The sequence below is a fragment of the Panthera pardus genome, unplaced genomic scaffold (genome assembly GCF_024362965.1).
Source record: "Panthera pardus isolate Hobbes unplaced genomic scaffold, ASM2436296v1 HiC_scaffold_21, whole genome shotgun sequence".
NCBI classification, from domain to species: domain Eukaryota; kingdom Metazoa; phylum Chordata; class Mammalia; order Carnivora; family Felidae; genus Panthera; species Panthera pardus.
The window spans coordinates 10,715,207-10,739,351 of NW_026526777.1; the positions used below are offsets into that span (position 1 = coordinate 10,715,207).

The 24,145-nt window shown below is 47.7% G+C and overlaps 1 protein-coding gene across 1 annotated transcript in view; it reads left to right on the plus strand.

The window, feature by feature from the left end:
• The first annotated feature begins 4,135 nt into the window (after positions 1-4,135).
• DUSP10 (dual specificity phosphatase 10) overlaps positions 4,136-24,145 on the plus strand; it is a 40,914-nt gene continuing 20,904 nt past the window's right edge. The window contains exons 1-2 of the mRNA XM_019465676.2: positions 4,136-4,613; positions 6,836-7,674. Of these exons, the coding sequence (XP_019321221.1) occupies positions 6,879-7,674 (796 nt within the window). The 5' untranslated portion in view covers positions 4,136-4,613; positions 6,836-6,878. The remainder of the gene's footprint in view (positions 4,614-6,835; positions 7,675-24,145) is intronic.

Here is a 24,145-nt window from a genome sequence, read left to right on the forward strand (position 1 = left end):
GGCTCAGAGCTGTCAGCACAGAGCCCGACGCGGGGCTCGAACTCACAAACCACGAGCCGGTGACCTGAGCTGAAGCCGTAGGCTTAACCGACTGAGTCCCCCCAGGAGCCCCCCAGGGCTCTTTCTTTAATCTTCCCCTGGCCTGGGCGTCTCTATTCCATGTGGCTCATCCTCACACGGTTTGAAAAACACCAGCCTAGATCTAACACTGTCCAGTTCAGATCTAACACTGAGTGGTTCTGGTCCCTTTGGCCCCAAAGTGACCTCAAATCAAAGGAGAAATTGCAGGTTCTAGAACGGCACTGCCCACAAACCTATGTCAAGTGCATAAGTCTTTTTGAATTTTCTAATAGCTCTATTCGAAGAAGGAAAATAAACAAATACAAAAATAGGGAAAATTAATTTCATCAACATATTTTATTGAACCCAACATATCTGCACAGTTCCACATGTGGTTGATATAAAAATAATTGAGATATTTCACATTTTTACGTGAAATTTTCAAAATCCGGCTTGTATTTTGTTATTTTATTTGTAAAGTTTGTTTGGGAAAGAAGACAGAGAGAGAGAGCATGAGAGAGGGACAGGGAAGGGCAGAAAGAGAGGGAGAGAAAGAGAGAGAGAGAGAGAGAATCCCAAGCAGGCTCCATACTCAGCATGGAGCCTGACTTGGGGCTTGATCCCATGAACCATGAGATACTGACCTGAGCCAGAATCAAGAGTTGAAAACTTAGCCAACAGTGTCACCCAGGCACCCTCGGCATTTACTTTAAACGCACAGCACATTTTAATTCCTATTTGCCACGTCGCCAGTGTTCAGTGGTCTCATGTGGCAAATGGTTACCCTACCAGAAAGCACAGAAGCACAGAATCTTAAATGGCTCGGGCATAGGTCCATCCTATCCATGACTTTACCGGGAAACATCTGCGGGCTCCCCGTTTCCAAACTCATGGAGAGAGACAAGCAGATGGTCCCGCTTGTGTTTCCACGGCCGCACCAGATGCTGCAGGAGCCACTCTTCTTCTGGGCCTGGAAAGTGCTGCACGACGTTGCATCAGGATGGCCTCGGTGACCTCAGCTGCTCGACACCTCACCTTTCTGTCACTCAGCTCATGCTCCACCTCTTGTGGATCCGCTGTCACCTTTACCCTGGGATTTATTACTTCTAAGTTTTCCTTAAGCCTTTCTCTACCTTCATTCTAGTACTTCCAGGAATCCACCTTGACCCGGAGGAGTATTTTGAAAACTCGGCTGTCACACCCATCCCTACCTTCTGCCGTCATCATCTCACACTCATCGCCATTTGAGTGCGCATTAAGGAAGTCGTTTAATTAGTACGTGGTTTTTTTTTCCGACGTTATCCATATTATATCTTCTGTGTCAGTCTAAGTCATCTCCATCTTTTGGCTTTAACACATAGTGCTTTGCGCTGAAACAGTATTTTCCTTATGATGTTTGTCGGAACAAAGATATGGCTCAGCATAATCACGTTAGAACACTCAAATACGGCGAAGATGTTTTGCTGTTTCTTTGGGACTAAAACTGAACATTAAGGCTTTGCTGGTTATTTGTGTACGGATCAGGTTCATAGCCACCGACTGGCTGGTATTACAGATAGCGTTCTCACATTTATGACTCAAAACAAAAAATTAAAGGAACACAATCACCTCTGTTTGTACAAAAGAAGCTCAGAAGTGTAACGACTGAAACAACATCCACCTGTAAACTGTTTCCTACCATTCTATAATTTGAACATAAGCTGTACCTTCAGAGATGCTTAGTTAAAAAAAAAATTACATGTTTGTGTGTGAATGATCTGGTAATTCTTCCATGTTTCAAGTTTGATAAATGAGGAGGAATGTTGCCATTTTTCCTAATTTTGCAACTTGGATGGCTTCGATTCTTAGTCAACTAAATTATAATAATCCACTAGTTTGAAACTATAATAAAATAATCATCTCATTAAATGGGTTACATTTGTTTTTGAAGTGACATTCCCCTTCTGGGCCTGTGGGAGAAGCTGTTATAAACTCCTCTGTAATTGTATAAAGCCTACTTTGTTTGGGCTTAGATCGTGAGGCATTAGCAATGAATTCATAATCTAGAGATCACAAGTGCTTTGAAACAGAGGCACCCAGTTATCAGCACAAGTGTTCGGTTCCCCAGCCCCTCCCCACCAGGACTTTTCCTTCTTCCTTCTGGGCTGGGGTATTACCGTTTTACAGATAAACAAATGAACACAGTGACTCTGGATGAACAGACACAACAGATGTGTGTCAGAATCAGGACTTCTATCCAGAACTCTCTGACCCTGAATTAGTGAACGCTTATTCAATAGTCTTCTATGGTTAGGGAAAAGCAAGCTATTAAAGCTCCAAATAGATCCAGGGTAGACCCTCTGGGAACTTCTTCTCTGATGTCTATGGAAATTACCCAAAACCAACTTCCTCAGCCAGGACCTGCTGATCCCCAAGGTGTAAGGACAAACGGGCTTGCCCTAAGTACTCAGTTATCATTAAGGGTGTAGGTGCCTTGGTGTGTGAATGCAGAAGGGTTACACAAAAGATGATCACATGATTTTTTAAGATGATTGTATTCACTTACTGCACGTTGAAACCCTGGAGTGAAAGCTGGACTGTGTATGTGGACGCACCTATGTGAAAAACTATACAGGTAATTTCCCTCCAGAGGAACCCGAAGGGGTTGCTCATAGTAGCTCTTGGAGCACAGCCGGCCATCGTATGGCATCTTCTGATTTCCCATCTGCACTTAAGGCAATTATAAGAATATGTCACCGCCACTTAGCTTACTTAATAGGCCTGGAGCCTGAAGAATGTCTCCAAACACCTTCAAGCTCCTAAGAGAAAAATCATCGCCAAATGTCTGCAGTGCTCCTAATGCAATGTCCTCCACTGTAATTATTTCACTCCTTCGCTCCCGTCTGAGACCAGTGAGGGGAACGGAAAAAGCTCTTTTCTCTTTAGGGCTCTGTGACGCAAGGCTCTCCGCAGTCCATTTCGTCATCTCCACCCCTTTTCGCACCCCAAGAAAACCTTCCCGCAGTGGCCCTGATATTTTCCCGACCAGGCGCGAGCCGGCTTCTCGCCCCCCACTCTTTTTCTCCGGACGCGTGCCTGGGCCCGCGACTTCCGCGGGCGGCAAAAGTCTGGAAAACCCAGAGGGTCGGCGCCGCCTCCTCGACGCTCCGCGAGCTACACGCAATCTGGTTGTTTACTCTCAACTCCAGCTCCTGTCCGCCAGCGGCGGGGTTCTAGCAGCGCCGGGCTGACTGTCCGAGGCTCGCCTGGGGCCTTGCGGGGGTGGCGGGGCGGCTGCCCAGGACGCGGGGAGGAGGGCGGCAGGCAAGGCGCGGGGATGCCGCGCGCCGGGCGGCAGACGGGTCCCCGGGGGTGTGGCGAGCGCACTGCGAGCCCGGTCGCGACGCCGGGCCTCGTGGGCGCGCACCCTGTAGCTTCTGGCCTGGACGCAGGCCGCCGCCACCTCTGAGCAGCCCTCCGCAGCGCCGCCTCGGCCGAGCCCCGGGACGCGGGCGGGGGGACGGCGGGGGCGTGACCGGGGCGCAGATGCAGGCGAGCCAGAGGGCGCCGCGCCACCGCCGCGCGGGGTAGCAGCAGGGCAGCCGGAGGGGCAGCGACATCTGCGGGCGGGCGGGCGGCCGACGCTTCCCGGAGACGCAGAGCCGAGTCGCGCGGCCCGAAGACGCGGGGCGCAGCTCGGCTGGGTGGGCCTCGCTCCCCGGGGCCGGCCCGCCCGCCCTCTCGCCAGCCGCGCCCGCGCCCCGGCCCCCAGCGCGCGGCGGGTGCTCGCGGGCCGCCGCCGAAGCGACGCCCCTGGCAGCGCGCTCACGTCGGTCCCACGGCTGGCGGCTCGGCGACGTCCGTGGCTCTCGGGTTCGCGTTTGTCAAAGCACCTCGAGCGACTCGGAGAACCCGGTTTGCCCACTGGGGACGGTGATTGTTCTTGTTTCTTGCCTGGAGAAAGTTACTCCGACACTTTTGATCTTCCGTCCCGAGTGAGAAGGAAAAGGAAAGCGTGGTCTGCCCACCGGGAGCGGGGGTGCAGGGGGCGGGGGGGGGATCCTGGCAAACGGACCCAGCCAGTTTTAGCCGGAGCGGCGAGTCCAGCCCACTGACACTTCAGCCCCGGAAAGGGTTAACCGCATCCAGCCGGTTCGGTTTACATGTAAATAGAGAGCAGCTGCTCCGCGCGGGCCCCGGCTGGCCCTTTTAAGTTTTTGATTGGTTGCCAATGACATCACCGCCCGTGTTCTAACTCTGAGGACCCGGAGCGGCGTCGGATAAACCCTCCTTAAAGAGACGAGGCCACGCCCCCGGCTCCTCCCCCCAGGCTGCCCATTGGCCGCGGGCCGCTGTGAGGCCGCGGTCGGCTTTCTCCGGATCCCTATTGGCCCAACGTGCCGTCGGTCGGCAGCCGGCCCGCCCCCCCAGAACCTTACATTTACAGTGTAGCAAAAGAGAAAGTAACTATGTTGCTGCTGGAGATCAATGAAGCCAAGTGAATGGGGGCTGAATGGGCGAATCCCTAGCTGAAGCGGAGCGCCAGATGGTGGAGGGCTACGCTTATTTATGAAGTAAGTGGAAGTCACCGCGGCTGCTCCCGAGAGCCTGGGAGTGTAAGGCGGTGTGAGTGTGAGTGTGAGTGAGTGTGTGCGATGCGATGCTCACGGGGGAGCCACAGCAGGTGAGGTTAGAGGGTTCCGGCTGTTGGCTCACGCTGCCCTGTGCGTTTACTCTGTCTGCAGTCTAGTTGGGTTTGGAAAGAAGAAAAAATGAGGTTTGTTGGGATGCTTTGCGGCAGTTTTAAATGCCAGGGGCTTGTTCGTGCGCTCTGTTGCGAAGGGGGATAAGCGCCCAGGAGTGGGGAAGTAGCATTCTCGAACGACTTAATTTTCTTTCCAGCCCCTGCCTTGAGGTGGAAGGACGACTAGCAAGGGAGAGGGGGTAGCTCCGTGTTTCGCTGGGAGGTTTCCTGGGCCAGTCTGGATGGTTTCACGGGCAATATATACGCCCGACCCTCTGCTGCAGGGATGCAGATCTCTTTATACACTCCGTGCGCGCGCGTGTGTATGTGTGTGTGTGTGTGTGTGTGTGTGTGTGCGCGCGCGCGTGTGAGCCGCGCACTCCGTGTGGAGGTGGGGTCCCAGCCTGTGTCTCCGTGAAACACGCTTCTGCGTCCCTCGCAAAGAAAACGGGCTGTTGATCCCGGGACGAGCCCTACCTGGTAACACAATAGCAAAGACTTTCCCAGCTTGGTCCAGCTGGGAAACAGTTATAGCTTCTGGAATAGTACTTGCTCTTCAAAAAAAAAAAAAAAAAAAAAATACTACGCAAGGGAGGGAGGGAGGAAGAAGAGAGGGAGGGGGGAGGGAAGGGGATGGAACCTTCTCTCCCATCCAAAGGTGGGAGAGAGAAACCTGAGTCGGTGGGGATCTGTGGACGTGTTGGGTGGGTGCCTCTGTGTGTATGCGTGTGCGCGCGCGTGTGGATTCTGCCTGTGACACTTTGGCTCTGTGTCAGAGAATGGTGACGGTCGTGTGTAGAGGGATGATAGATGACATTTTTCCAGCCATCTCTTAAAGTTCCTTTAGGTGAGCAATTCTTGCATGGGGTTTGGTTTCTTTTCTCTGTGCATGTCTAATAGCAGAGGACCCAGGAGGGTCTGGTCAGAGAGTGCCCCTGTGCCCACGGGAAGGAAGGAACTGTTCCTTTGCAGGCGTCCTCTCATGAAACAGGAGGTGGACCTAGCGGGCAACCCTTCCCTGCGCCCTTTAACAGGGACTGGCTAATTGGGAAGTCCTTTCTACAGAGTTCATCCTCTTCAAGGGGCAAGGGTCTATCTGTGGGGGATTGAAATGTCCTCTATGGTGGCTGCCTGCCATTGAGAGAAGCTCTGGGACGCACAGTGTGTGCCAATAGAGAAATGAAGGAGGGAGGAGAGTCGAAGTGGTCCTTTCCTTAAAGGCAGGAGTGGGGGTGGGGGGGGCGATGAGGTCGGCAGCAGAGGAGCAAAGGGTGATGGGTCCGCCAGAGCTGGGGGGTTACAAGACTTGGCTCCTTGGCCCGAGGCTTTGTTTCGGGACATCTCGTTCGTAACAAAAGGGGAAATGCAGATTAATTTATAGGAGACTGACAGGAAACATGGGGGGGGGGGGTTTAATGTGACCGTGCTGTGCCTCTCAAAGGAGTGGGAAGCGAGACTAGCTGCTGTTAAAGAGATTCACGAAGGGGGACACTTTCATTCTGATGTGCAGAAAGTTGCCATCCGCCCCCGATGTATATTTAGCTGCTGTATATTTTGGTGAGCCATGCCAGCGCTCTCGCTCTTGGTCATTGCTTTGCCTTTGCAGCGGGTGAGGGGATGAAATGGAAAGTATGTAAGGGTGGACAAGTGGCTCTTTCTCAGATGGCTGCCCGATGCTTCTGCCCAGGAGATGAGGCCCAGAACAGATGCCTCTGAAGAGCCTTCCTTTCTGTCTTCAGCTTGTCTGAGTCTTCGTGCCTTTGCTGTCTCCGAGGCCGACCTTTGCTGTGGGTCCGCGGAAGGTCGTTCGTCAGCGTTGGTGTAGATGGTCCATGCAGCCGTGGACTTGGTGACCACGTAGGCGGGGGCCCTCAGGTTGACATCCTCTTGGCAGCTCTAAGGACGAGCTCCAGGCTTGGAGAGTGGCGTGGTAGAGGGCCCTTGGGACCCCTTCCCTCAGAGGGAAGCGGAGACCTTGCCCAGGTTTTGGAGCCGACTGCCTTTTGTGTCACGTGACTTTATTCTCTCTTTCCCCCCTCCCCTTCTTTACAGACTGTCTTGAGTTCTTCTTGAATTGCCAGTTTTCAGCCTCCTCATGCCTCCGTCTCCTTTAGACGACAGGTTAGTGGTGGCATTGTCTAGGCCCGTCCGACCTCAGGACCTCAACCTTTGTTTAGACTCAGGCTACCTTGGCCCTGCCGCCCCCGGCAGTAGCAGCCGCCCTCCGGTCATTGCCACCACCGTCGTGTCCCTCAAGGCTGCGAATCTGACGTATATGCCCTCATCCAGCGGCTCTGCCCGCTCCCTGAATTGTGGATGCAGCAGTGCCAGCTGCTGCACTGTGGCAACCTACGACAAGGACAGTCAGGCCCCGACCCAGGCCGTCGCCGCTGCCATCGGAACCTCTACCGCCTGCCCTGCCAGCCAGATGGTCAACAGCAATGAGAACGCAGGCCCTTTAAGTCCGTCAGGTGGGGTGGGAAGCCCTGTGTCAGGGACCCCCAAGCAGCTAGCCAGCATCAAAATAATCTACCCCAATGACCTGGCGAAGAAGATGGCCAAAGGCAGCAAGAGCCACCTGCCGAGCCAGGGCCCCGTCATCATTGACTGCAGGCCCTTCATGGAGTACAACAAGAGTCACATCCAAGGAGCTGTCCACATTAACTGTGCCGACAAGATCAGCCGGCGGCGACTACAGCAGGGCAAGATCACTGTCTTAGACTTGATTTCCTGTAGGGAAGGCAAGGACTCTTTCAAGAGGATCTTTTCCAAAGAAATTATAGTTTATGATGAGAATACCAATGAGCCGAGCCGAGTGATGCCCTCCCAGCCTCTTCACATAGTCCTCGAGTCCCTGAAGAGAGAAGGCAAAGAGCCTCTGGTGTTGAAAGGTAATGCCCTCCCTGCCCCCTTCCCCGGCGCAGTCCCGGTCAGCCTGGGTCCAGTGCGGGTTCGGTCTTAGAAGTTCCGGCAGCCTCCTTACCCTGGCGACCCGAGGCCAAGCCAGACTTTCTTCTTCTCGTCTTCCCTTCTTTGCCCTTCGTTGTTCTGGTAAGAGTGAGAAAAGCCCAGTAACACAGAACTGGAAGCCAGAAGCCCTGGGTTCTAGTCTCGATTCAGCCGCTCAGTTGTGTGGTGCAAGCATCTCACCTCTCTGAGACTGTTTTCTCATCTTTCTAAAGAGGGGCTTTGTGCCACCAGATGGTGTCTCAAGTCCTAACTGGGCTGGTAGCACCATTCCAGTCAATAACCAGCTGGAAAGGTATTGTCTCTCAGATTTAACCCAAGTTGATGGAACGGAGGCAGCAGCAACTATGGTGAACTACAAGTAAACCTACAGGTACCGGTTCTTTTGGTGGGGAAGCTTCTTCCTCACCTCTCTGGCCAGCTGGGCTTTTAGGTGGTTTATAAAGTGACCTTCAAGAAGGGCAGAGACCCTTATTATAAGGCCCCACAGAAAGCGTTAAGTGTAGCCAAAACATGCATTCTTCTGCCAAAGCTCCAGGGGGACAGAGACATTTTTATGAAATACCTCCCCAGCCCGTTGTTCTTTCTGGCCTCACCTGGCAACCGTTGGCATCATGGCTTCTTCCAGGATGGAGTGGTGGGTCACTTGCCCACGTACCCTGGATGCGTAATAACTGTGAGGTCAGCGTTGCTGAGCCCTGGCAGGAAGAGTTAGTTACCCACTCTTTCCTGAGCTCCTTTCCACCCAGGGTTGCCGAACCCAGCAGGGGAGCCCTCATCTGGGATCTTTCCCGGTTGCTCCTCCTTGGCGTCCGATATTGTCCTTTGGGGCACTACGCACTGCTGTGCGTCTTCCGTGTCTTCTGTCCTTTGCTGATCGTGAGAGACAGTCATCCTCTCTCTTTTCTTCTCTTGTATTTAGAGCTAAGGTATACGGTTTCTGGGCCACATCACCACCAAGTCTCCTGAAGTGTGTTGACCAAAGGCATTGCTGGGTTCCTTTAAATACCTTCCATATTTCACTTGCAGCAGGCCACTGGGACGAGCAAGTCGGTTGTTCTGTCTTTGTGTGACAGTTCCGCCATTCTCCTTGTCTTCCCAGTGACGCATTCTGCCTTTTCTTAAGTAGTGTTGTTGGAAATACGGTTCTGAATGGCTCTGATATTGTCCCCCGATCCCATCCTCTCCTGAGCTCCTCAAGCTTGCTGTCATTGTGCTCCCACAAAGGCACAACTTTTCTTAGGGTCGGTGGGGTCTGGTGGGAAGGAGAACATAATGGAGGTCACATCCAGAGAGTTTCAGCAGGGCCCAGACTTTTTTGTTGTGGTTGATGGGTTTTCTCAGGGTTACGGATATATTCAGATTTCCTCTGTGGAGGAAAATCTGTGTATTTTATCGTTTCCTATTCTGGTTTGGTTGACTTTGAGTAATTCCCAGTAGGCTTACCCAGCTAGTGTTCTCTCACCACGGTCATGGCTTGTCTTGTCTTTTTTCAGGTGGGAAAAAAATACGACCTACAAATTTCCCATTTGTAATAGTGGGGAGCAAAGAGAGGGGCTAGCCGGTGGTCGTGCGGGGCATCTCTTTGCTCGCGTAGAGGAGATGTTGTTAAGAGACAGTAGACCTTTTACGTCTGTATGATCTGAGGGCAGGCATCAAACAATAGAAATGAAGATGACCCTGACCTTGAACACTTGGGTGATTAGGAGGAGTTGTAGATCCTACCCTCTCGTTTGCAGCGGACACTGTTGTGTTTGGGGGTCGCTTGTCGATCGCTGGAAAATGAGTCTCCTGGGTGCTATGATGGAAGTGGGGTTCCTCTCTGGTGGATGCAGCTTGAGAGTCCAAGCAGCCTGGGCTTGTTCCTCGGTGTCACTGAGTAAGACTGCCTCAGTGGGGCGGGGGCCGGACATGCTGCTGACCTCACCACTGGGCACCCTGGGCGGCCGCCCCGAGGGCTCGTCATTTTCGGGTTGGTGAGACACAGCGGCGGTCGACCTGGAAGACGCGCTGGTGGTAGAGGTTGGATTATTTGTAGTTTTGGGGGCTTTTTCTTCAAGTATCTGGGAAGTTGGTTGAAAATACATAGTTTAGGAGCAAAAGGGCGTGTAATCTCATTAATTTATTATTGTCGTCATTACCGTTTTGGTCTCTTTTGGGGGAACGGCTTAACATTGGGACCAAGATGGGAAAGAAAGGAAAGCGATCGTGATGAGAACCCCCCCCCCCCTTTACCTACGCTTTCATCTGGGTAAATAAACCAAAGGTTAATCCCGTAGCACCACTGAGGTGAAGAACGGGGTGGGCCTCTCGCAGAAGCGCATGGCCAGCAACTTCTCCCAAGTTCTCGAGTGGGTCAAGCCGACCACTCTGGTCTGGGTTCTCTGCTGGGGTTCATTCTACTAACCCCTCCCTTGGTGATGTAAGATTTTATTTTAGCGAGGTGGGAGCGGTACCATTTTGGAATGAGCGATTTTTGCAGGGAAGCTATGGGGGTGAAGGTGGTTGGAAGTCTAAGGCGGAAACTTCTGGGGCCTCATTAATTTCTCTTCAGAGATTTCGGTACAATCTTGGGTAATTTATGGCTGGCCCAACTGATTCTCCGGGTTGTGTTTGTAAACACTGGTTGCTACCCTCCCTGTCCAAGTTTTATGTCCCCCTATTTCAATGACATGTTCTCCATTTTTGGTGCTATCAAATAGAGTGGCTGCTCAGTTACCATTTTAGTAATGCTGTGTCAGGTTGGGAAGAAACCGATCAGAGGCGCAGAAGCCCCTGGGATTAAGTTACTGTTCTAATTTACAGTCCCCTCCCTGTGGTGACCTATGTCTGAATCTATGTTTTATTCTCAGCTTCCGAAGAATAAATGGCATCAGACCATGAGCTTCTGCTCATCCTGGTGAAAATGATCCAAACGAATAAATATGTAGGGATTTGCAAAGTCTCTGAAAGGGCCACAATCTGTTTCACCCCAAGTTGCTTTTTGGTATAATTTCTAACCAAACGGAGTAAGAAGACTAGACCGTTCCGGTCCCTTCCTTAATGGGAGCTACCGCCTTTGTCATGGTGTTTATAGGGTACCCTTACTTTTCAGGAAAGCTGGATTCAGGGAACTATTTTATTACCGATAGGCCTATGTTGGAAAGGATAGTCTATGACTTTGCTCCTCTCGAAAGACGGTGTGTGCCTTTAAAACTTTAGTAACGATTTTCAAATAGATAGAAAAGTAGTCAAGAGGTTAACGAGCACCCACATGCCTATCACCTAGAGTAAACAGTTGTCACTATTTTCCCAATTGGCTTTCTCTTCCTTTTTCGGTTGCTGAAATATTTCCTAGCATAGACCATAATGTATTCAAATATGTTTCACGTTGGAACTCAGTGTCTTAGCCTTGAGAAGGCTGGGGATATTTTATAGTCTAGCGTGGACAACGTTTGCACTCCTAAAACCTTCAGGGTCTTGTGACCATTTTTTGAGAGTTTTTCAAACTCAGAATTCCACTCTGGCTAGGTAGCTCTCAGGTCTGTGGAGAAGCGAGTGGGGGAGGGGGCTCTAGGCACTTCCTTGGGGGTCTGTAGGGCCCATGCCCATACTTGCTCTGTGCTGTCAGGATACAAAGACTGACCGACTGCTTCGGTCCCCCACAGGCCTGCTGCCCTGGCTACAGGTGTTGAGTGGGGAGCAGGGGAAGAGAGGAAATCACGTCAGGAAGGCTGATCCATAAGGAAGATTTGATAACATAGAGAGTTAGATTGTTATACCATAAAACCTTCCATCATGATTCCTGAGGAATGAACAACATAGATTGCACATTTTTCCATAATCACAAAGGATTCTGAAGTTAACACTTCTGGGCAATACTGAGTTTGACAACAAAATAAACGCCTGTGCTTGGAAATCAGGGACCCTGTGACAATATTCTATTCCTGCTTTGTTTTGGGGGGGAACAAACAGGCTTCCTCTTGTCTCTCAGGGTGTTAGGAGGATTTTTTTTTAAGATATGTGAAATCAAGACATACCTACATGCACGAACTTACCGTTGTTATTCTGAACCTCCGCTCACCATTCAAATGTGCCGAACGTTTGCCTTGTAGCAAATGGTGGAGACATTCAGGCGGGATTTGGGATCCGGTCTGTCTGAAGCTAGTCTTGGTCCCCTCTTACCGGCCATGCGCCCTTGGGCAAATTGCTTAATCCCTTACTTCCTTAGTTTCTGCACTTATAAAAGAGGATATAACAGTAGCTAGCTCATAGTGTTAGATTAGGAATCGAATGAATTCATGTGTGCAAACTGTCTAGACCGGGTTTTCATATGTGGTAAGCATTCAGTAAATGTGGCTTCACATTGTTATTACTATTGGTTGGGGAGAAATGGTGGTGCCAGTAAAAAGGCAGTCTGTGCTCCTTTGGCAAAGGAGTGCAAATAGCAAACTAGATATAACAGAGAGGGAGAGAGAGGGAGAGAGAGGGAGAGAGAGAGAGAGAGAGAGAGAGAGAGAGAGAGAGACTGTGTGTGTGTGTGTGTGTGTGTGTGTGTGTGTGTGGTGTTATGGCCTAAAAATAACTTGGTGACTGTTACCTAATTTAAGTAGCATACGATTGGAGTGCCAAATAATTATAAAAACATGTTAGGTCAAGAGGCCAGGGTTATTTGGGCATATCCTAGAGTTATTTATTTGTAGGGGAATCTGTAAAAATGTGATGATAAATCTGTCCAACTAGCGTCCCATAACTAAATGATGAAAGTATAAAACCATTAAGCGTTGCTTTTTCTGGCCTCTCGGGCTGATTTATTTTTGGAAGAAGGATTGTAGTCTGACTATAAAAGGGTAGGTGGAAGGAGGGGGGGAATGTGCTTCATTTTCAAAGGTTCTCAAAGCTTTGAGTTGTGAGGAGATGGCATGTGAAGGAAGGGCGGGGAATCGTGGGAAGGCCTGTTCTTGAAGCGAGACCTGGGTCTTTGCTCTCAACGGGTTCACGGTTGCCTGTGTTTTGAGGTCTTGGATATCCTGTCCTTCTTCCTAATTAAGATGTAAGTGAAAGGATGTAAGTGAGCTCCCCGCCCCCCATCCCTGTCCTTGCTTTATCTGTTCCCCATTCACCGTGTGCTCAGCAAAGTGTGGTTTAGCCCACTTACACCTGAGCTCAGTTCTAGGCTTTTCTATTGACCAACTGTAGGTGTCCTTAGGGAGCTCAGGTCACCTCCCAGAGCCCCGGTTGTTTCTCTGCTGTGAAACAGGAGTAATTCCAACATCACAGGATGAACTGAGACAGCGGAAATCAAGTGCCTGGTGCGTGGCTCTCAATCAAGCAGCCCCTGGGCCCTGTTCCCCTACCCCTGTGCCCTTGCAGATCCTCTGAGGTTAGACACTGGTCACTGGGGAGGATGGCAAGTTGCTCTAAGCACGGTACTATGGGAGCATGTTAAATATCAACCACTTGTCCTTACCAATTCAGATCAGTTAAGTTAACCATCTGGCTTGTCAAGGACAAGTTCAAGAAACTCCTTTCCTGGCAGTAGTAGATCATGATTTTAGATTAGAAAAAGGAGGGTAAGGGGAGGGAGTTTTGACAAAATCACAGGAGCAGAAAAACTCTGCACAGCCTAGGCGTGAGCCTTTGACCAGGAGCAGACCCACTCCTCACTCCTTAGGCTCAGCATTGCCACCAGCCAGGCCCTCCTGCCCCAGCCTGGGGGAGCAGTTTGGGCATAAAAATGTGTCGATTTGCAGTGCTTTGGCGATTTAACTCAAGTAGGTAGGCAAGGATACACTCCACATTAGGGAGAGAAATTCTGAACCCAGGAGAGGTCTTCTCATGTTCTTTGAGCTCAAGATCCCAGTTTTTAGAACAGGAAGGGACTTTAGACGACCCCTAGTACCACAGTCGTCCCTGCAGGCTGCCCAGTGGAATCCACTGGGGTGATTTAAAACCTGCAATGCTCTGTTCCCACCTCTGGAGATCCTGGTTAAATTGGTCTGGGGTACAGCCTGTGCATAACGCTTCCCTGGTGATTCTGACGTGCAGGAAAGTGTGAGAACCATTGATCTAGTCCAGTCTCATTATGCAGTTACTGAAATGGGGCCTAGAGAGATTTAACTTGCCCAAGGTCACATGCATGATTAATTTTAGAGCCTTGGTCCTCAGTGCTAAAATAGGTCTTGCCAGGTTGGTAGAGTGTGTGTGTGTGTGTGTGTGTGTGTGTGGTTACCTAATGATAACAGGATCTACTGTATAGCTTACAAATATGAAGTAACATTTAATCAATCATTTTTCCTATTGATACCATTTTTGTTGAATTTTGAGATTTCAGTCTAGAACTATAGGGACCTAAGTCTAAGCTCTTTTGAAAACCAGCAGCTCATGGGCCCGATATTTGCCTGGGTCCTAGATTAATAGGTCAAATATTGACATTGACTTAAACCCATCTTCTAGGGAACTTAATGGTTTATGAAAGAGCTGGAAAACATGTATCAAAATGCACCCTTGTCCCAAAGTATCTCAGGTTTCTAGGGACTTTTTGATGTGTTGGTCTCCATGGATATACAGCCCGTGGGTAGAGGAGATGCATTCATTTGTTCAACAAATATTACTGAATGCCTTCTATGTGCTGGGTACTAATTTTTGAGCTGGGGAATCTGTAGCTGTAACCCTCAAAATCTAAATGCTAGCATGGGAGCATATACAGACCAGGCCAGTATATTCCAGATCCTTTCTACCTTGAAGATCATGCACCTGTTTGTTTTCTTCATCCTCTCGTGCTACACAATCTTGTTTAGGGAGCAGTTCATCTTTAGAAATGCCATTCTCCTGGGAAGTACATGTTTGGGAAGCATTTGGCATTTTTCTCCTTTATTTCTCCTTTGCAAGATAAAGTCTGGCCTTTTCTAAGCACATCTTCATGGGCCAACAGGATTTCTTTCTAAGACTTGATCCAAAAAGAAATGACTTTTTAAAAAAATGTGTTGGTTTTTAATGGAAAAGGGAATATGCACTCTCTCTCTGCCTTAGGAGCTCAGGGCTGACAGGCCTTCTCCAAGCATTAGAGTGGAACTTTGTAATTTGGACCTAATTTTGGACATGTTGCTGATAGGAATGGACTGGTGTTTATTTTTTCCTGCATGCTCTCGACGAAAAGAGGGCATGCTAAGCAAACAAGCATTGTAAATGATATTTCAAAGACAAGGTTTTAGCCTGCTCAGGGAAAAAAAAAAGAAGAAGATGATGAAGAAGGATGATGAAGAAGAAGAAGAAGGAGGAGGAGGAGGAGGAGGAGAAGAAGAAGTTTGCAAGTACAATTAAAAACCACTCTAAGAGACAGGGCTGGGGTAAAAACACAAGTCTCTGTCATTTCAAAGCCTGCGTTATTTCCCCTAAACCATATGGGTCCCTCTTGGGCAAATGTTCATTGGCTGCGTTTCCATATACTATTTACTCTTCATTCATATTGTATGACCTTACTAATTCAGAAAAATTGGAGGGAAGAGAAAATGACGAGTATGAATCACAGCCTGAATTTTACCGTACATTTTCGAAATGTACATTTTATATTGAAGTTGATGTGTGTTTTCTAATTATGACGTCTTTAACTCTTGAGATGTTTTCATCCATAAGCCAAGAGGAAGATAATAATATCTTTTTTTTCTAGCATGTGCCTCATCTCATCTATTACTTATAAGTGTATACACACACATACACACACACACATATATGTATATATATATTTATACACACACACACATACACACACACACACTTTCCAATCTTTCACCCCAGCAAGACCCCTATTTTATATGTAAATGAAAGGGAAAAAACCTTGAGCCTCTGCTCTTGGAGAAGGAAATGAGCCACACAGCCTGGTACTTACATATAAGATAAAGGCTGTGACCCCAAGCCCTGCCTCTGGCAAAGTGGAACATCACTAACAGGAAGAAAAGAGTTTGTGGATTCATCAGATTATCTGCATTGCCTTTGAGGTTTTATTTGCAGTGAAGGCCTACTCATATGTATATATATATATATATATATATATATATATATATATATATATATATATTTTTTTTTTTTTTTTTTTTTTTAATTCACCTTCTAAGACTCGAATTTCATGGAAAACAAAACAAGGCCGAACATCCTCAGGGCTCCACCAAAGGGTTTCATCTTCTTTGTCTCACCACCCCAACAGGACCCCCGTGGGGCATCTGTTGCCAAATTTCTCCACCAGGTAAATAGATAAAGCTGTCTGGTCCAGGGGTAACGCCCAGCTGGTGTCCCCTTTGAGGCACATCCACTCCTCAGCTCATAATGGGAGCTCAGCTCACCTTCTGTGGTGTCCCCAGGTGATGAGGCAATCACCTCTTTGCGTCAGAACATCAGTAGCTACTTCTTTAATCCTTCATATTTATTCTATGGAAGGAATCATCCCACATAGTTTGAATCATGGCCCCAAGGTCCACAACCACTGGGCTAAATATCTGCAGCTGTTGCTACTGGCAGGTGAAAAGAAAACACAGATTGGGAGGTGCATAAGGAGAGGCAGTGGAGAAAAGGGGACACGACAGTATGAGGACAGAGGATACCTTCAGGGTTATGGTGACAGGATCATCCAGGACCTGGACTTGAGTCCTGGGCTCTAGTGTTTAAGACAGTGAATTGTTGTCATTAGTTATTAGAGCATCTGCTTCCCTCTTATGGGAGGAAGTCTAGACGCAGACTTCTAAGAGGGGGGCTTCTTTGGAGGGATAGGGGACATTTTCTTGGGACTTGTATTTCTAGTCTTATTAAAATAGCACATTTTTATGATAAGACTTTATAAGGATGGTTTTATGGTTCCCATGAAGTGATATTTTAATCTGACCGCAGAACACCATTTAATCACATATAACTACCCTGGGTCTGGCCAATCTATCATCCCTGAAATTAAAAAAAAAAAAAAAAAAAAAAAAAAAAAAAAAGATTTTCCCGATAGTCTGGGACAAAAATTAAGAGCTCTTGAATGCTTTCTGTGTGCTGGGCATCAGGCCGTCCTTTCTGTGTCTTATTTCTTTCTCAGAGCAGCTTCATCAGAGCGGTTTCAGATCCCCAGTTTTACAGATGCAGAATCTGAGGAACAGATTCAATATTTTCTCCCATGTTATTGACCAGTGAGCTGGCGAACAAGAACAGAAACCCAGTTCTTACAATGTTGGGGCCCAAGTTCCTTCCAAGCTGGCCACATGCTTAATTATCAGGGACCATGTATCTCATTCCCAGTGGTCGCCTTAACTGTGTTTTATTCTCTGATGCGCCCTAAGTTATATTTTACCTCCTCATCCCCTCTATTTGCTTGTATATCCTCAATTGAAAATGCTACTGGTGAGAATATTGGCCCCCTCTGTGTCCTCAGAGAAGAGCCGTCTTCTCCGTGACCTCACCCTGGGTTCTATCTCAGCTTTTGGCAACTTCAAACTTTTTAAGCTTGAAGCTTTTTAAGGAGTAACAGATTGATTAAAGAAACTTTGAAAACCGCAACAATTATCTCCAACATTATGCGATGTTTATTGCCTACCAGACTCTGTGCTCGAAGCATTATAGCTCATGATAACACTCCAGTTTCTATACGAGTGCCTGAGACCCAGAGAGGCCCAGGCACCTGTCCGAGGTCATTGGACTGCGAGAGCCTGGGCACAACACTGTTGGGTTTCTGTCAATGGGGAGAACCTCAGGATACCTGTAGATGTGAGGGTGATGTTCTTTCTGCAAGTATTAATCTATTCACTTTCTAGAGTGGAATTAGAGCAGGAAGAAAGACGGGGACAAAGTTAGATCTAGGAAGTAAGAAGGAATAGATGATACACTATCTGATACGAGGTGTGTATAAAATGAGATAATGTGTGATGACAGCCCAAAGACCCTAACGTATCCATTATCCATTCTGTTAGTGTGAATAATAAACATTAACTATAGATTTCCCTCCCCCCCCACCCCCCGCCCTGAATTGTGTGAAGAAGGAACTTCTAGTAGGTTCTCCTTATCCTTTGGGGAAGCTAATTCTCTGGGATAAGGGAACAGAGTTCTTACCAAACTATTTACTTTTTATTCTTTTTCCCCTCTGCTTTCTTTCTCCTTTCTTATCTTTCTTCTTCCCTTCTACAGCCTAAGTGTACAAACACAGCTCAGATAATCAGGGAGTGTGGCAGGGACGGACCCTGGAAAAAGCATAACTGACACCCTTGAAGGCTAGCAGAATGGCCCCCTGGGAACCTGGGCCGGAAGCATCATTCATTCAGGCGGTACTACTGAGCATTTGTTCCAACTATCCCATTTTACCGATGGGGACGCTGATTATTTACCCAAAAGCATCTAAGTAACTGGTCGCAGAACTGGTATAGGATTCGTGTTTCCTAACTCTAGTTCAGTAACAAATTATTTATTATTATTTAAAGTTTATTTATTTATTTTTAGAGAGAGAGGGTAGAGGGGCAGAGAGAGAAGGAGAGACAGAATCCCAAGCAGGCTCTGCACTGTCAGCATGGACCCAACGCAGGGCTCTGTCCCACAAACTGAGAGACCGTCATGACCTGAGCTGAAATCAACAGTCAGACACTTAACCTACTGAGCCACCCCCCCAGGTGCCCCGTGATTTTTTTTTTAACCCCAGTGGGAATGTAATCCTTTGGTTTGTATCTGAGTTGTTATTAAATATGAAAATCTCAGGGGTCCAGGTGTTTGGCCAGATCACTCCATGTTTTCGTTCCCTTTCCCTTTGCAGTGACTTGGTAGCTGACTTCTCAATGAGTTGGTCCGCTGATCTGTATTTGTAGGCACTGTTCTTTTTCAGAATTTATATCTCTTCCAGCAGGCAGAGTGTAGAATGGAGGTTAACAGCACAGGTCCCACGGCCAGGCTGGCTGAGTTGGAAATCTGACCTGGCCACCTATTAGAAGCATGCACTCGAGCACATTAAATGCGGTGTGCCTCAGTTTTCTTATCCATGGAATGGGGAGGGCAAGGACACTTTCCTCGTGGAATTAATGGAGGATTAAATTAGATAATACATGTACAGGTGCTTTGAACAGTGCCAGACATATAATGACTAGCATTTATTAAAAAGGTTTCATGATTATAATATCAAATACCCACAAATAATTCATCATTAGCCACTTGTGTCCAGGGGATACAGGAGTGCTATAATTCAGAAAAATGACATTGCCACTGGTACAATATAAATAGAAACGACTCTCCGTTGCTTCGTTTAAAGGTTTGAGACAACCCAGTGTTTCTGGTGGGGTGGATAGATACCTACATCGTATTTTTTTCTGAATCAGTGCCATCTTGGAAAATTACATACTATTTCTATGTAAGGAAATCTTACAAAATTAAGTCTTAGCAGAGACTCAATTGTATACCCATTGTTGGAATATCAAGGACGTTTTAGAAAGGAGAAAACAGATCATCTACTAATCTCCCTGACCGGCCTAGTTTCATTTTTATATCTTCTCTTCATTCTTTACCCATATATGTGCATATTTTGCAGCATTTCTCGTATAGAAACTGAAATTCATTTTCCCTTTATATCGTGTGTCTTTTTGATTCCTGTATTGGCCATCAGATTTTCTTTTCATGTTGTAACATGTCTTATTTTATGGATGCCTCACGTTGTACTTAACTAATTTGCCTATTAATGAGGTTAAGGTTATCTCCAAATTTTCGGTATTATAAGAGAAACCTCTTAGGAGACTCCCTCGCCTGGAATCTTCTTCACCCCCGCCCCCACCTTGAGGAATGGTGGCTGGGGCCAGCTACCTTGGCTTTATGGTTCCCCCTCTACCGTGATTCCCTTCCACTTGTCTATTCCTGTTTTTCTCTTGAGGATACAAGAGCCAACTACCTATCAAAGTTACTGATTTTTAGAGAGGTCTTTGTCCTCGATCGTAGGTCTCCCTGCACATTCCAGCTGCCTGTATGGCACCCACACCCTAGAGGGATATGTTGTAAATCTTGGACTTCTGCTTTGGTGGGCAGAGCGAGGAAGTATCGAGGCACCACTCAGCACTATGAAAATAACAGAAGCGTTTGTGGACGCGAACGGTCCGGCAGGGCCAACCCTATGTTGTGTCATAAATATGAGTCACTCCCAGTTTCATGCTGCTGATAAGACACTTTGGAAGGGACATCATTACAATAACACCACAAAGAGTTAGACTTTGGGAGATGCTGAGTGATACGTGTTTCTGTGTTCCTCCCTCCCCCTTTCTTTCTTTTTTTTTTTTTAATTTTTTTAACGTTTATTTATTTTTGAGACAGAGAGAGAGCATGAACAGGGGAGGGGCAGAGAGAGAGGGAGACACAGAATCTGAAACGGGCTCCAGGCTCTGAGCTGTCAGCACAGAGCCCGATGCGGGGCTCGAACTCACGGACCGTGAGATCATGACCTGAGCTGAAGTGGGCCGCTTAACCGACTGAGCCACCCAGGCGCCCCCCTCCCTCCCCCTTTCTTAAGCCCTGGGGTTTCAGGGCAGTGTTCAAGTCTTCTGAGCCCTGAAGCTGGTGCAGCCAAAAGAATGCATCAGAATGGAAAGACTATTCCCATTAGTTCTTTTTGCCAAATTGAGGTAAAATGCCCTTTAAATAGGAGCTAATTCTCCAACAGATAATTAGCTTGTCTTCCTTGATAAGGTATGTGAATTGGATTGCATTTATTATAATTAATCTTGCATATTATGTAAAAAGTGCATCCGCCTGCCCTTCTTAGGGGCCCTTTATTCCTACCTTGAGGGTGGCTGGCACCCCCCACCGCAACTCCAGTGAGAACTGAATGAATTGGAGAAACGCCAAAGTGACGGCCGCTCTCCCTTATAAAAGCTGGGAGACGCTGAATGTGGGGCACCACGATTAAGACACAGAGCTTTCATATTAATATCGGCATCGTTTCCACCACCCCCCCCAAAAAAAAACCCAAAACCAAAAAACAAACCGTGGAGAATGTTTTGGGGCCTGAGAATCTCCTGCTACAAAGCTGCCTGAATAATTGCTTGAAGTCGGTCTCCTGCTAAGTGATATTCTTCTGGATTTACAGGACACAGCTTTTTCTAGGAAGTGAAGGGGGTGGGAGGGGTAACCGGTTTGGTAGACTTAGCTGGTGGCTGGGCAGTGACTCTGGGAGGTGGCCTGGGGTGAGGAGGGGCTGCTCAGTGACTCAAGAAGCCAAAACTCCTCCCTATGGTTTTTCTCCCCCTGCCCCCCTTTAGTCCCCAGCCATTCACACTTGCCCCTTGCAAGTGGCACTTCTTCATCTGGCCGCGCCGTGATTTTGGGCATCTTTCCCCATTGAAAGCTGTTGCCCACAGTCCCTTGATTTTGCCGTCTGAAACATACGTTGAGGGAACGCCTGGGTGGCTTGGTCAATTGAGCGTCCAGCTCTTGATTTCGGCTAGGTCATGATCTCACAGTCGTGGGATTGAGTCCCGCGTCACGCTTCTGGCAGAGTGTGGAGCCTGCTTGGGATTCTCTCTCTCCCTCTCTCTCTGTCCCTCCCCTGCTCTCTCTCTCTCTCTCTCTCAAAATGAATAAACATTTAAAAAACAATGAACACGTGTTGGGGAGACACGGGAGCATGGGAGTAGAAGAGCCCACTAGGGATGATCTATCCGAAAACCTCTCTATTCCAAGTTACGGTGGTTCTTTTCTGAGAAAAGAGGGGCTCTTTCCTGTTCTGTGAAGCTGACTGACAATGTGGCTTTTGGCATTTCAGATTTTAGTCATTTGCCACTGCCTCTACCTACGTGTGACATGTGCACATACATATTTGAGTTAACATTTATAAAAGGGGATGGGATGGCACCAAGCACTAACTCATTTAATGGAAATAACAACGGCTGTTATCTCTGTCTGTGCTATCCACTACGGGAGCCATGAGTCCCATGTGGCTACTGAGCCTTTGAAATGGGGCTAGCCCAAACTGAGATGTGCTGCACGTGTAAAATAACACCGGGTTTCAAAGACGTCGTGTTAAGAAAAAAAGTAAAATATTTCACGAACTGTTTTAACATTGATTGCATGTTGAAATGATACGATTTGAGGCATGTTGAAGTAAGCAAAATGTATTGTTACGGTTAATTTCATCAGTTCCTCTTTACTTTTTTACATGCAGCTACTAGAAAAGAATCTTGTTACATAGTAGCCAGCATTACATTTCTTTCGAGTGGTGTTGATCACTGTATAACAGTAACAGTATTATCTGGATCTACTTCTTAGATGAGGAAACCGAGAGCCAGGTTAGGTCAATAGCCCAAAGTCGCATAGCAGGAAGTCAAACTCAAGAGCCGTCTGACTCCAGGGCCCATGCTCTTCCCCACTAGTGAACTATACTATAGAGAACTTGTCTGGCTTTTGTCCTTGGTTCCTGGGTCATAACCTCTAATGGCAACCAAGCTTATGCTAATGAGGTGACTTATGCTAATGAGACAGCTTATGCTAATGGGATAGTTTTTGCTAGTGAGATGATTCACAATAGGGGTAGGCCATTGGAAAGACAAAGAATGCCATTAGAGGATGGGGGCTTTGTATTAGTTAGACCTCCTCCTGGTAAGAAAGGGGAGCTGGCAATTGAGTTCAGTCATGTGACCAAATGGTTGAATCAGTCAGGCCTATGTGATGAAACCCCAGCAAAAACTCTGAACACAAGAGCTCAGTTCAGCTTCCCTATTAATGAATGCGCTGATGTGTTTGGAGGGTGATGGGGTCCTCAGGGCATAGAAACTCCCGTGTTTAGGACCCTCCCAGACCTTGCTCTCTGTGTCTCTTCATTTGGCTGGTTCTTATTTGCATCCTTAGAATAAAACTGTAAGAGTAAGTATGGCATTTTTCCTGAGTCCTATGAGTCATTCTAGTGAATTATCCAACCTGTGGGGTTTGAGTGTGGGAATCCCACAACTTTTGCCTATCGGTCAGAAGTTTGAGTGGCCTGGGACTCCCAAAATTATGGCTGGCATCTGAAGTGAGGGCAGTTTTGGGGGGACTATGCCCTTAACTTGTGGAATCTGTGCTGATTCTGTTGTTAGTGTCAGAGTTGTGCTGTAGCCTTACAAGAATAGACACCTTTCATCTGGATATATGTTTTCGGGGCACAGTGACTGGGAAAGCAAGGTTCCGTACCTTCACTCGCTGATCTCCCTAACCCCATTTCATGGGTGATGGTGGCTAGTTCCATTCTAGACACGCAGAATGACTCAGCCTTTGAGTCATTAACCACTAGCCAATGCTTTTGACCACTAGGTTCAGCCCAGAGACGGGAGACGGGGAAGTCTCTGAGACCAGCACAACCAGTCCCCTCCAGCCTGCAACTCGTAGGGTCCCCTCTGTGTCTTCATTTCCCAGACAGCACCACTCGAGTGCTGGGGACATACGTGCTGGCATCTCCTTGATGCTGGAGACTTTTAAATATTGATGTTGGGATGGAGATCCTTTTGGAAACTGATGTAGGTTGATGCTGTGAGTAAGGAGTGTTTTCCATGGCATGTTTTTTTTAACAGTTTGCATCGTCTAGAACCATACTTTTGTAGTCTGTGTTCTGCTACATCTCATAAATGCTGTGCTCAAATCAGCTGTTGTCTTTTCTTTGGAAACTTTTGTTTGGATTTTTAAGCCACGATCCCGTGTGTCTTATCTACTGATTTTTGTTTGGTTTCTCCTCCCCTGCCTAAAATAGACCCTGTCTCTTGCCTGCGGTCCTACTAACCATTACCCTTCTGTTCATACTCAGGCCTGGCCCCAGTCCTGCAAGGCCCTCTGAGGTCACCAGCTCCTGGAAAGTGGAATCCTGCAAGGGCATCTTGGGGCTGCCCTCAAAGGCACATTTCTAAGAAGAGACAAACTTAAACTCTGTATTGTTATATTGCAATGTATATGTATATATATATTGCCTATATATATTGCCTGTATATACATTCAGGTTTGTGGTTCTGGGAACAGGTTACTCTCAGGCACCTCTCCCTGCCACTCTCAGCGACTGTGGGGGTGTCAGCCAGTCCTGGTTTCTAAAAGGGAAGTGGGTTCATCAGAAACAAGTAAAGAGGTACAGAAAGTTAGGCGTTCCATTCTCACTCCCTGCCCCTGAGCCTCTCACCTTCCAGAAAACCAGAGGCCCCTTGTCTGCCTTTCTAGAGCACCCACAATGTTATTCCTGGGAGAGATCCCCCTCCTTTTTTTAGGGAAGAGGAAGCTCCTATGTTTGAAGAAAAAGCTCTTGTGATGTAATCATGCTTTACAATGGCCTTAAGATTAAGTAACTTACCCAAAAGTGCATGGTTAATGAGAGGGGTAAGAGGAACCCAGAATTCCTGATTTTAGATCCAGCGTTGTCTCCCTTCAACAGGAAGCAGAAGAAATAGCCCCCAGGGGTGGTGAGAACTCTCTGTC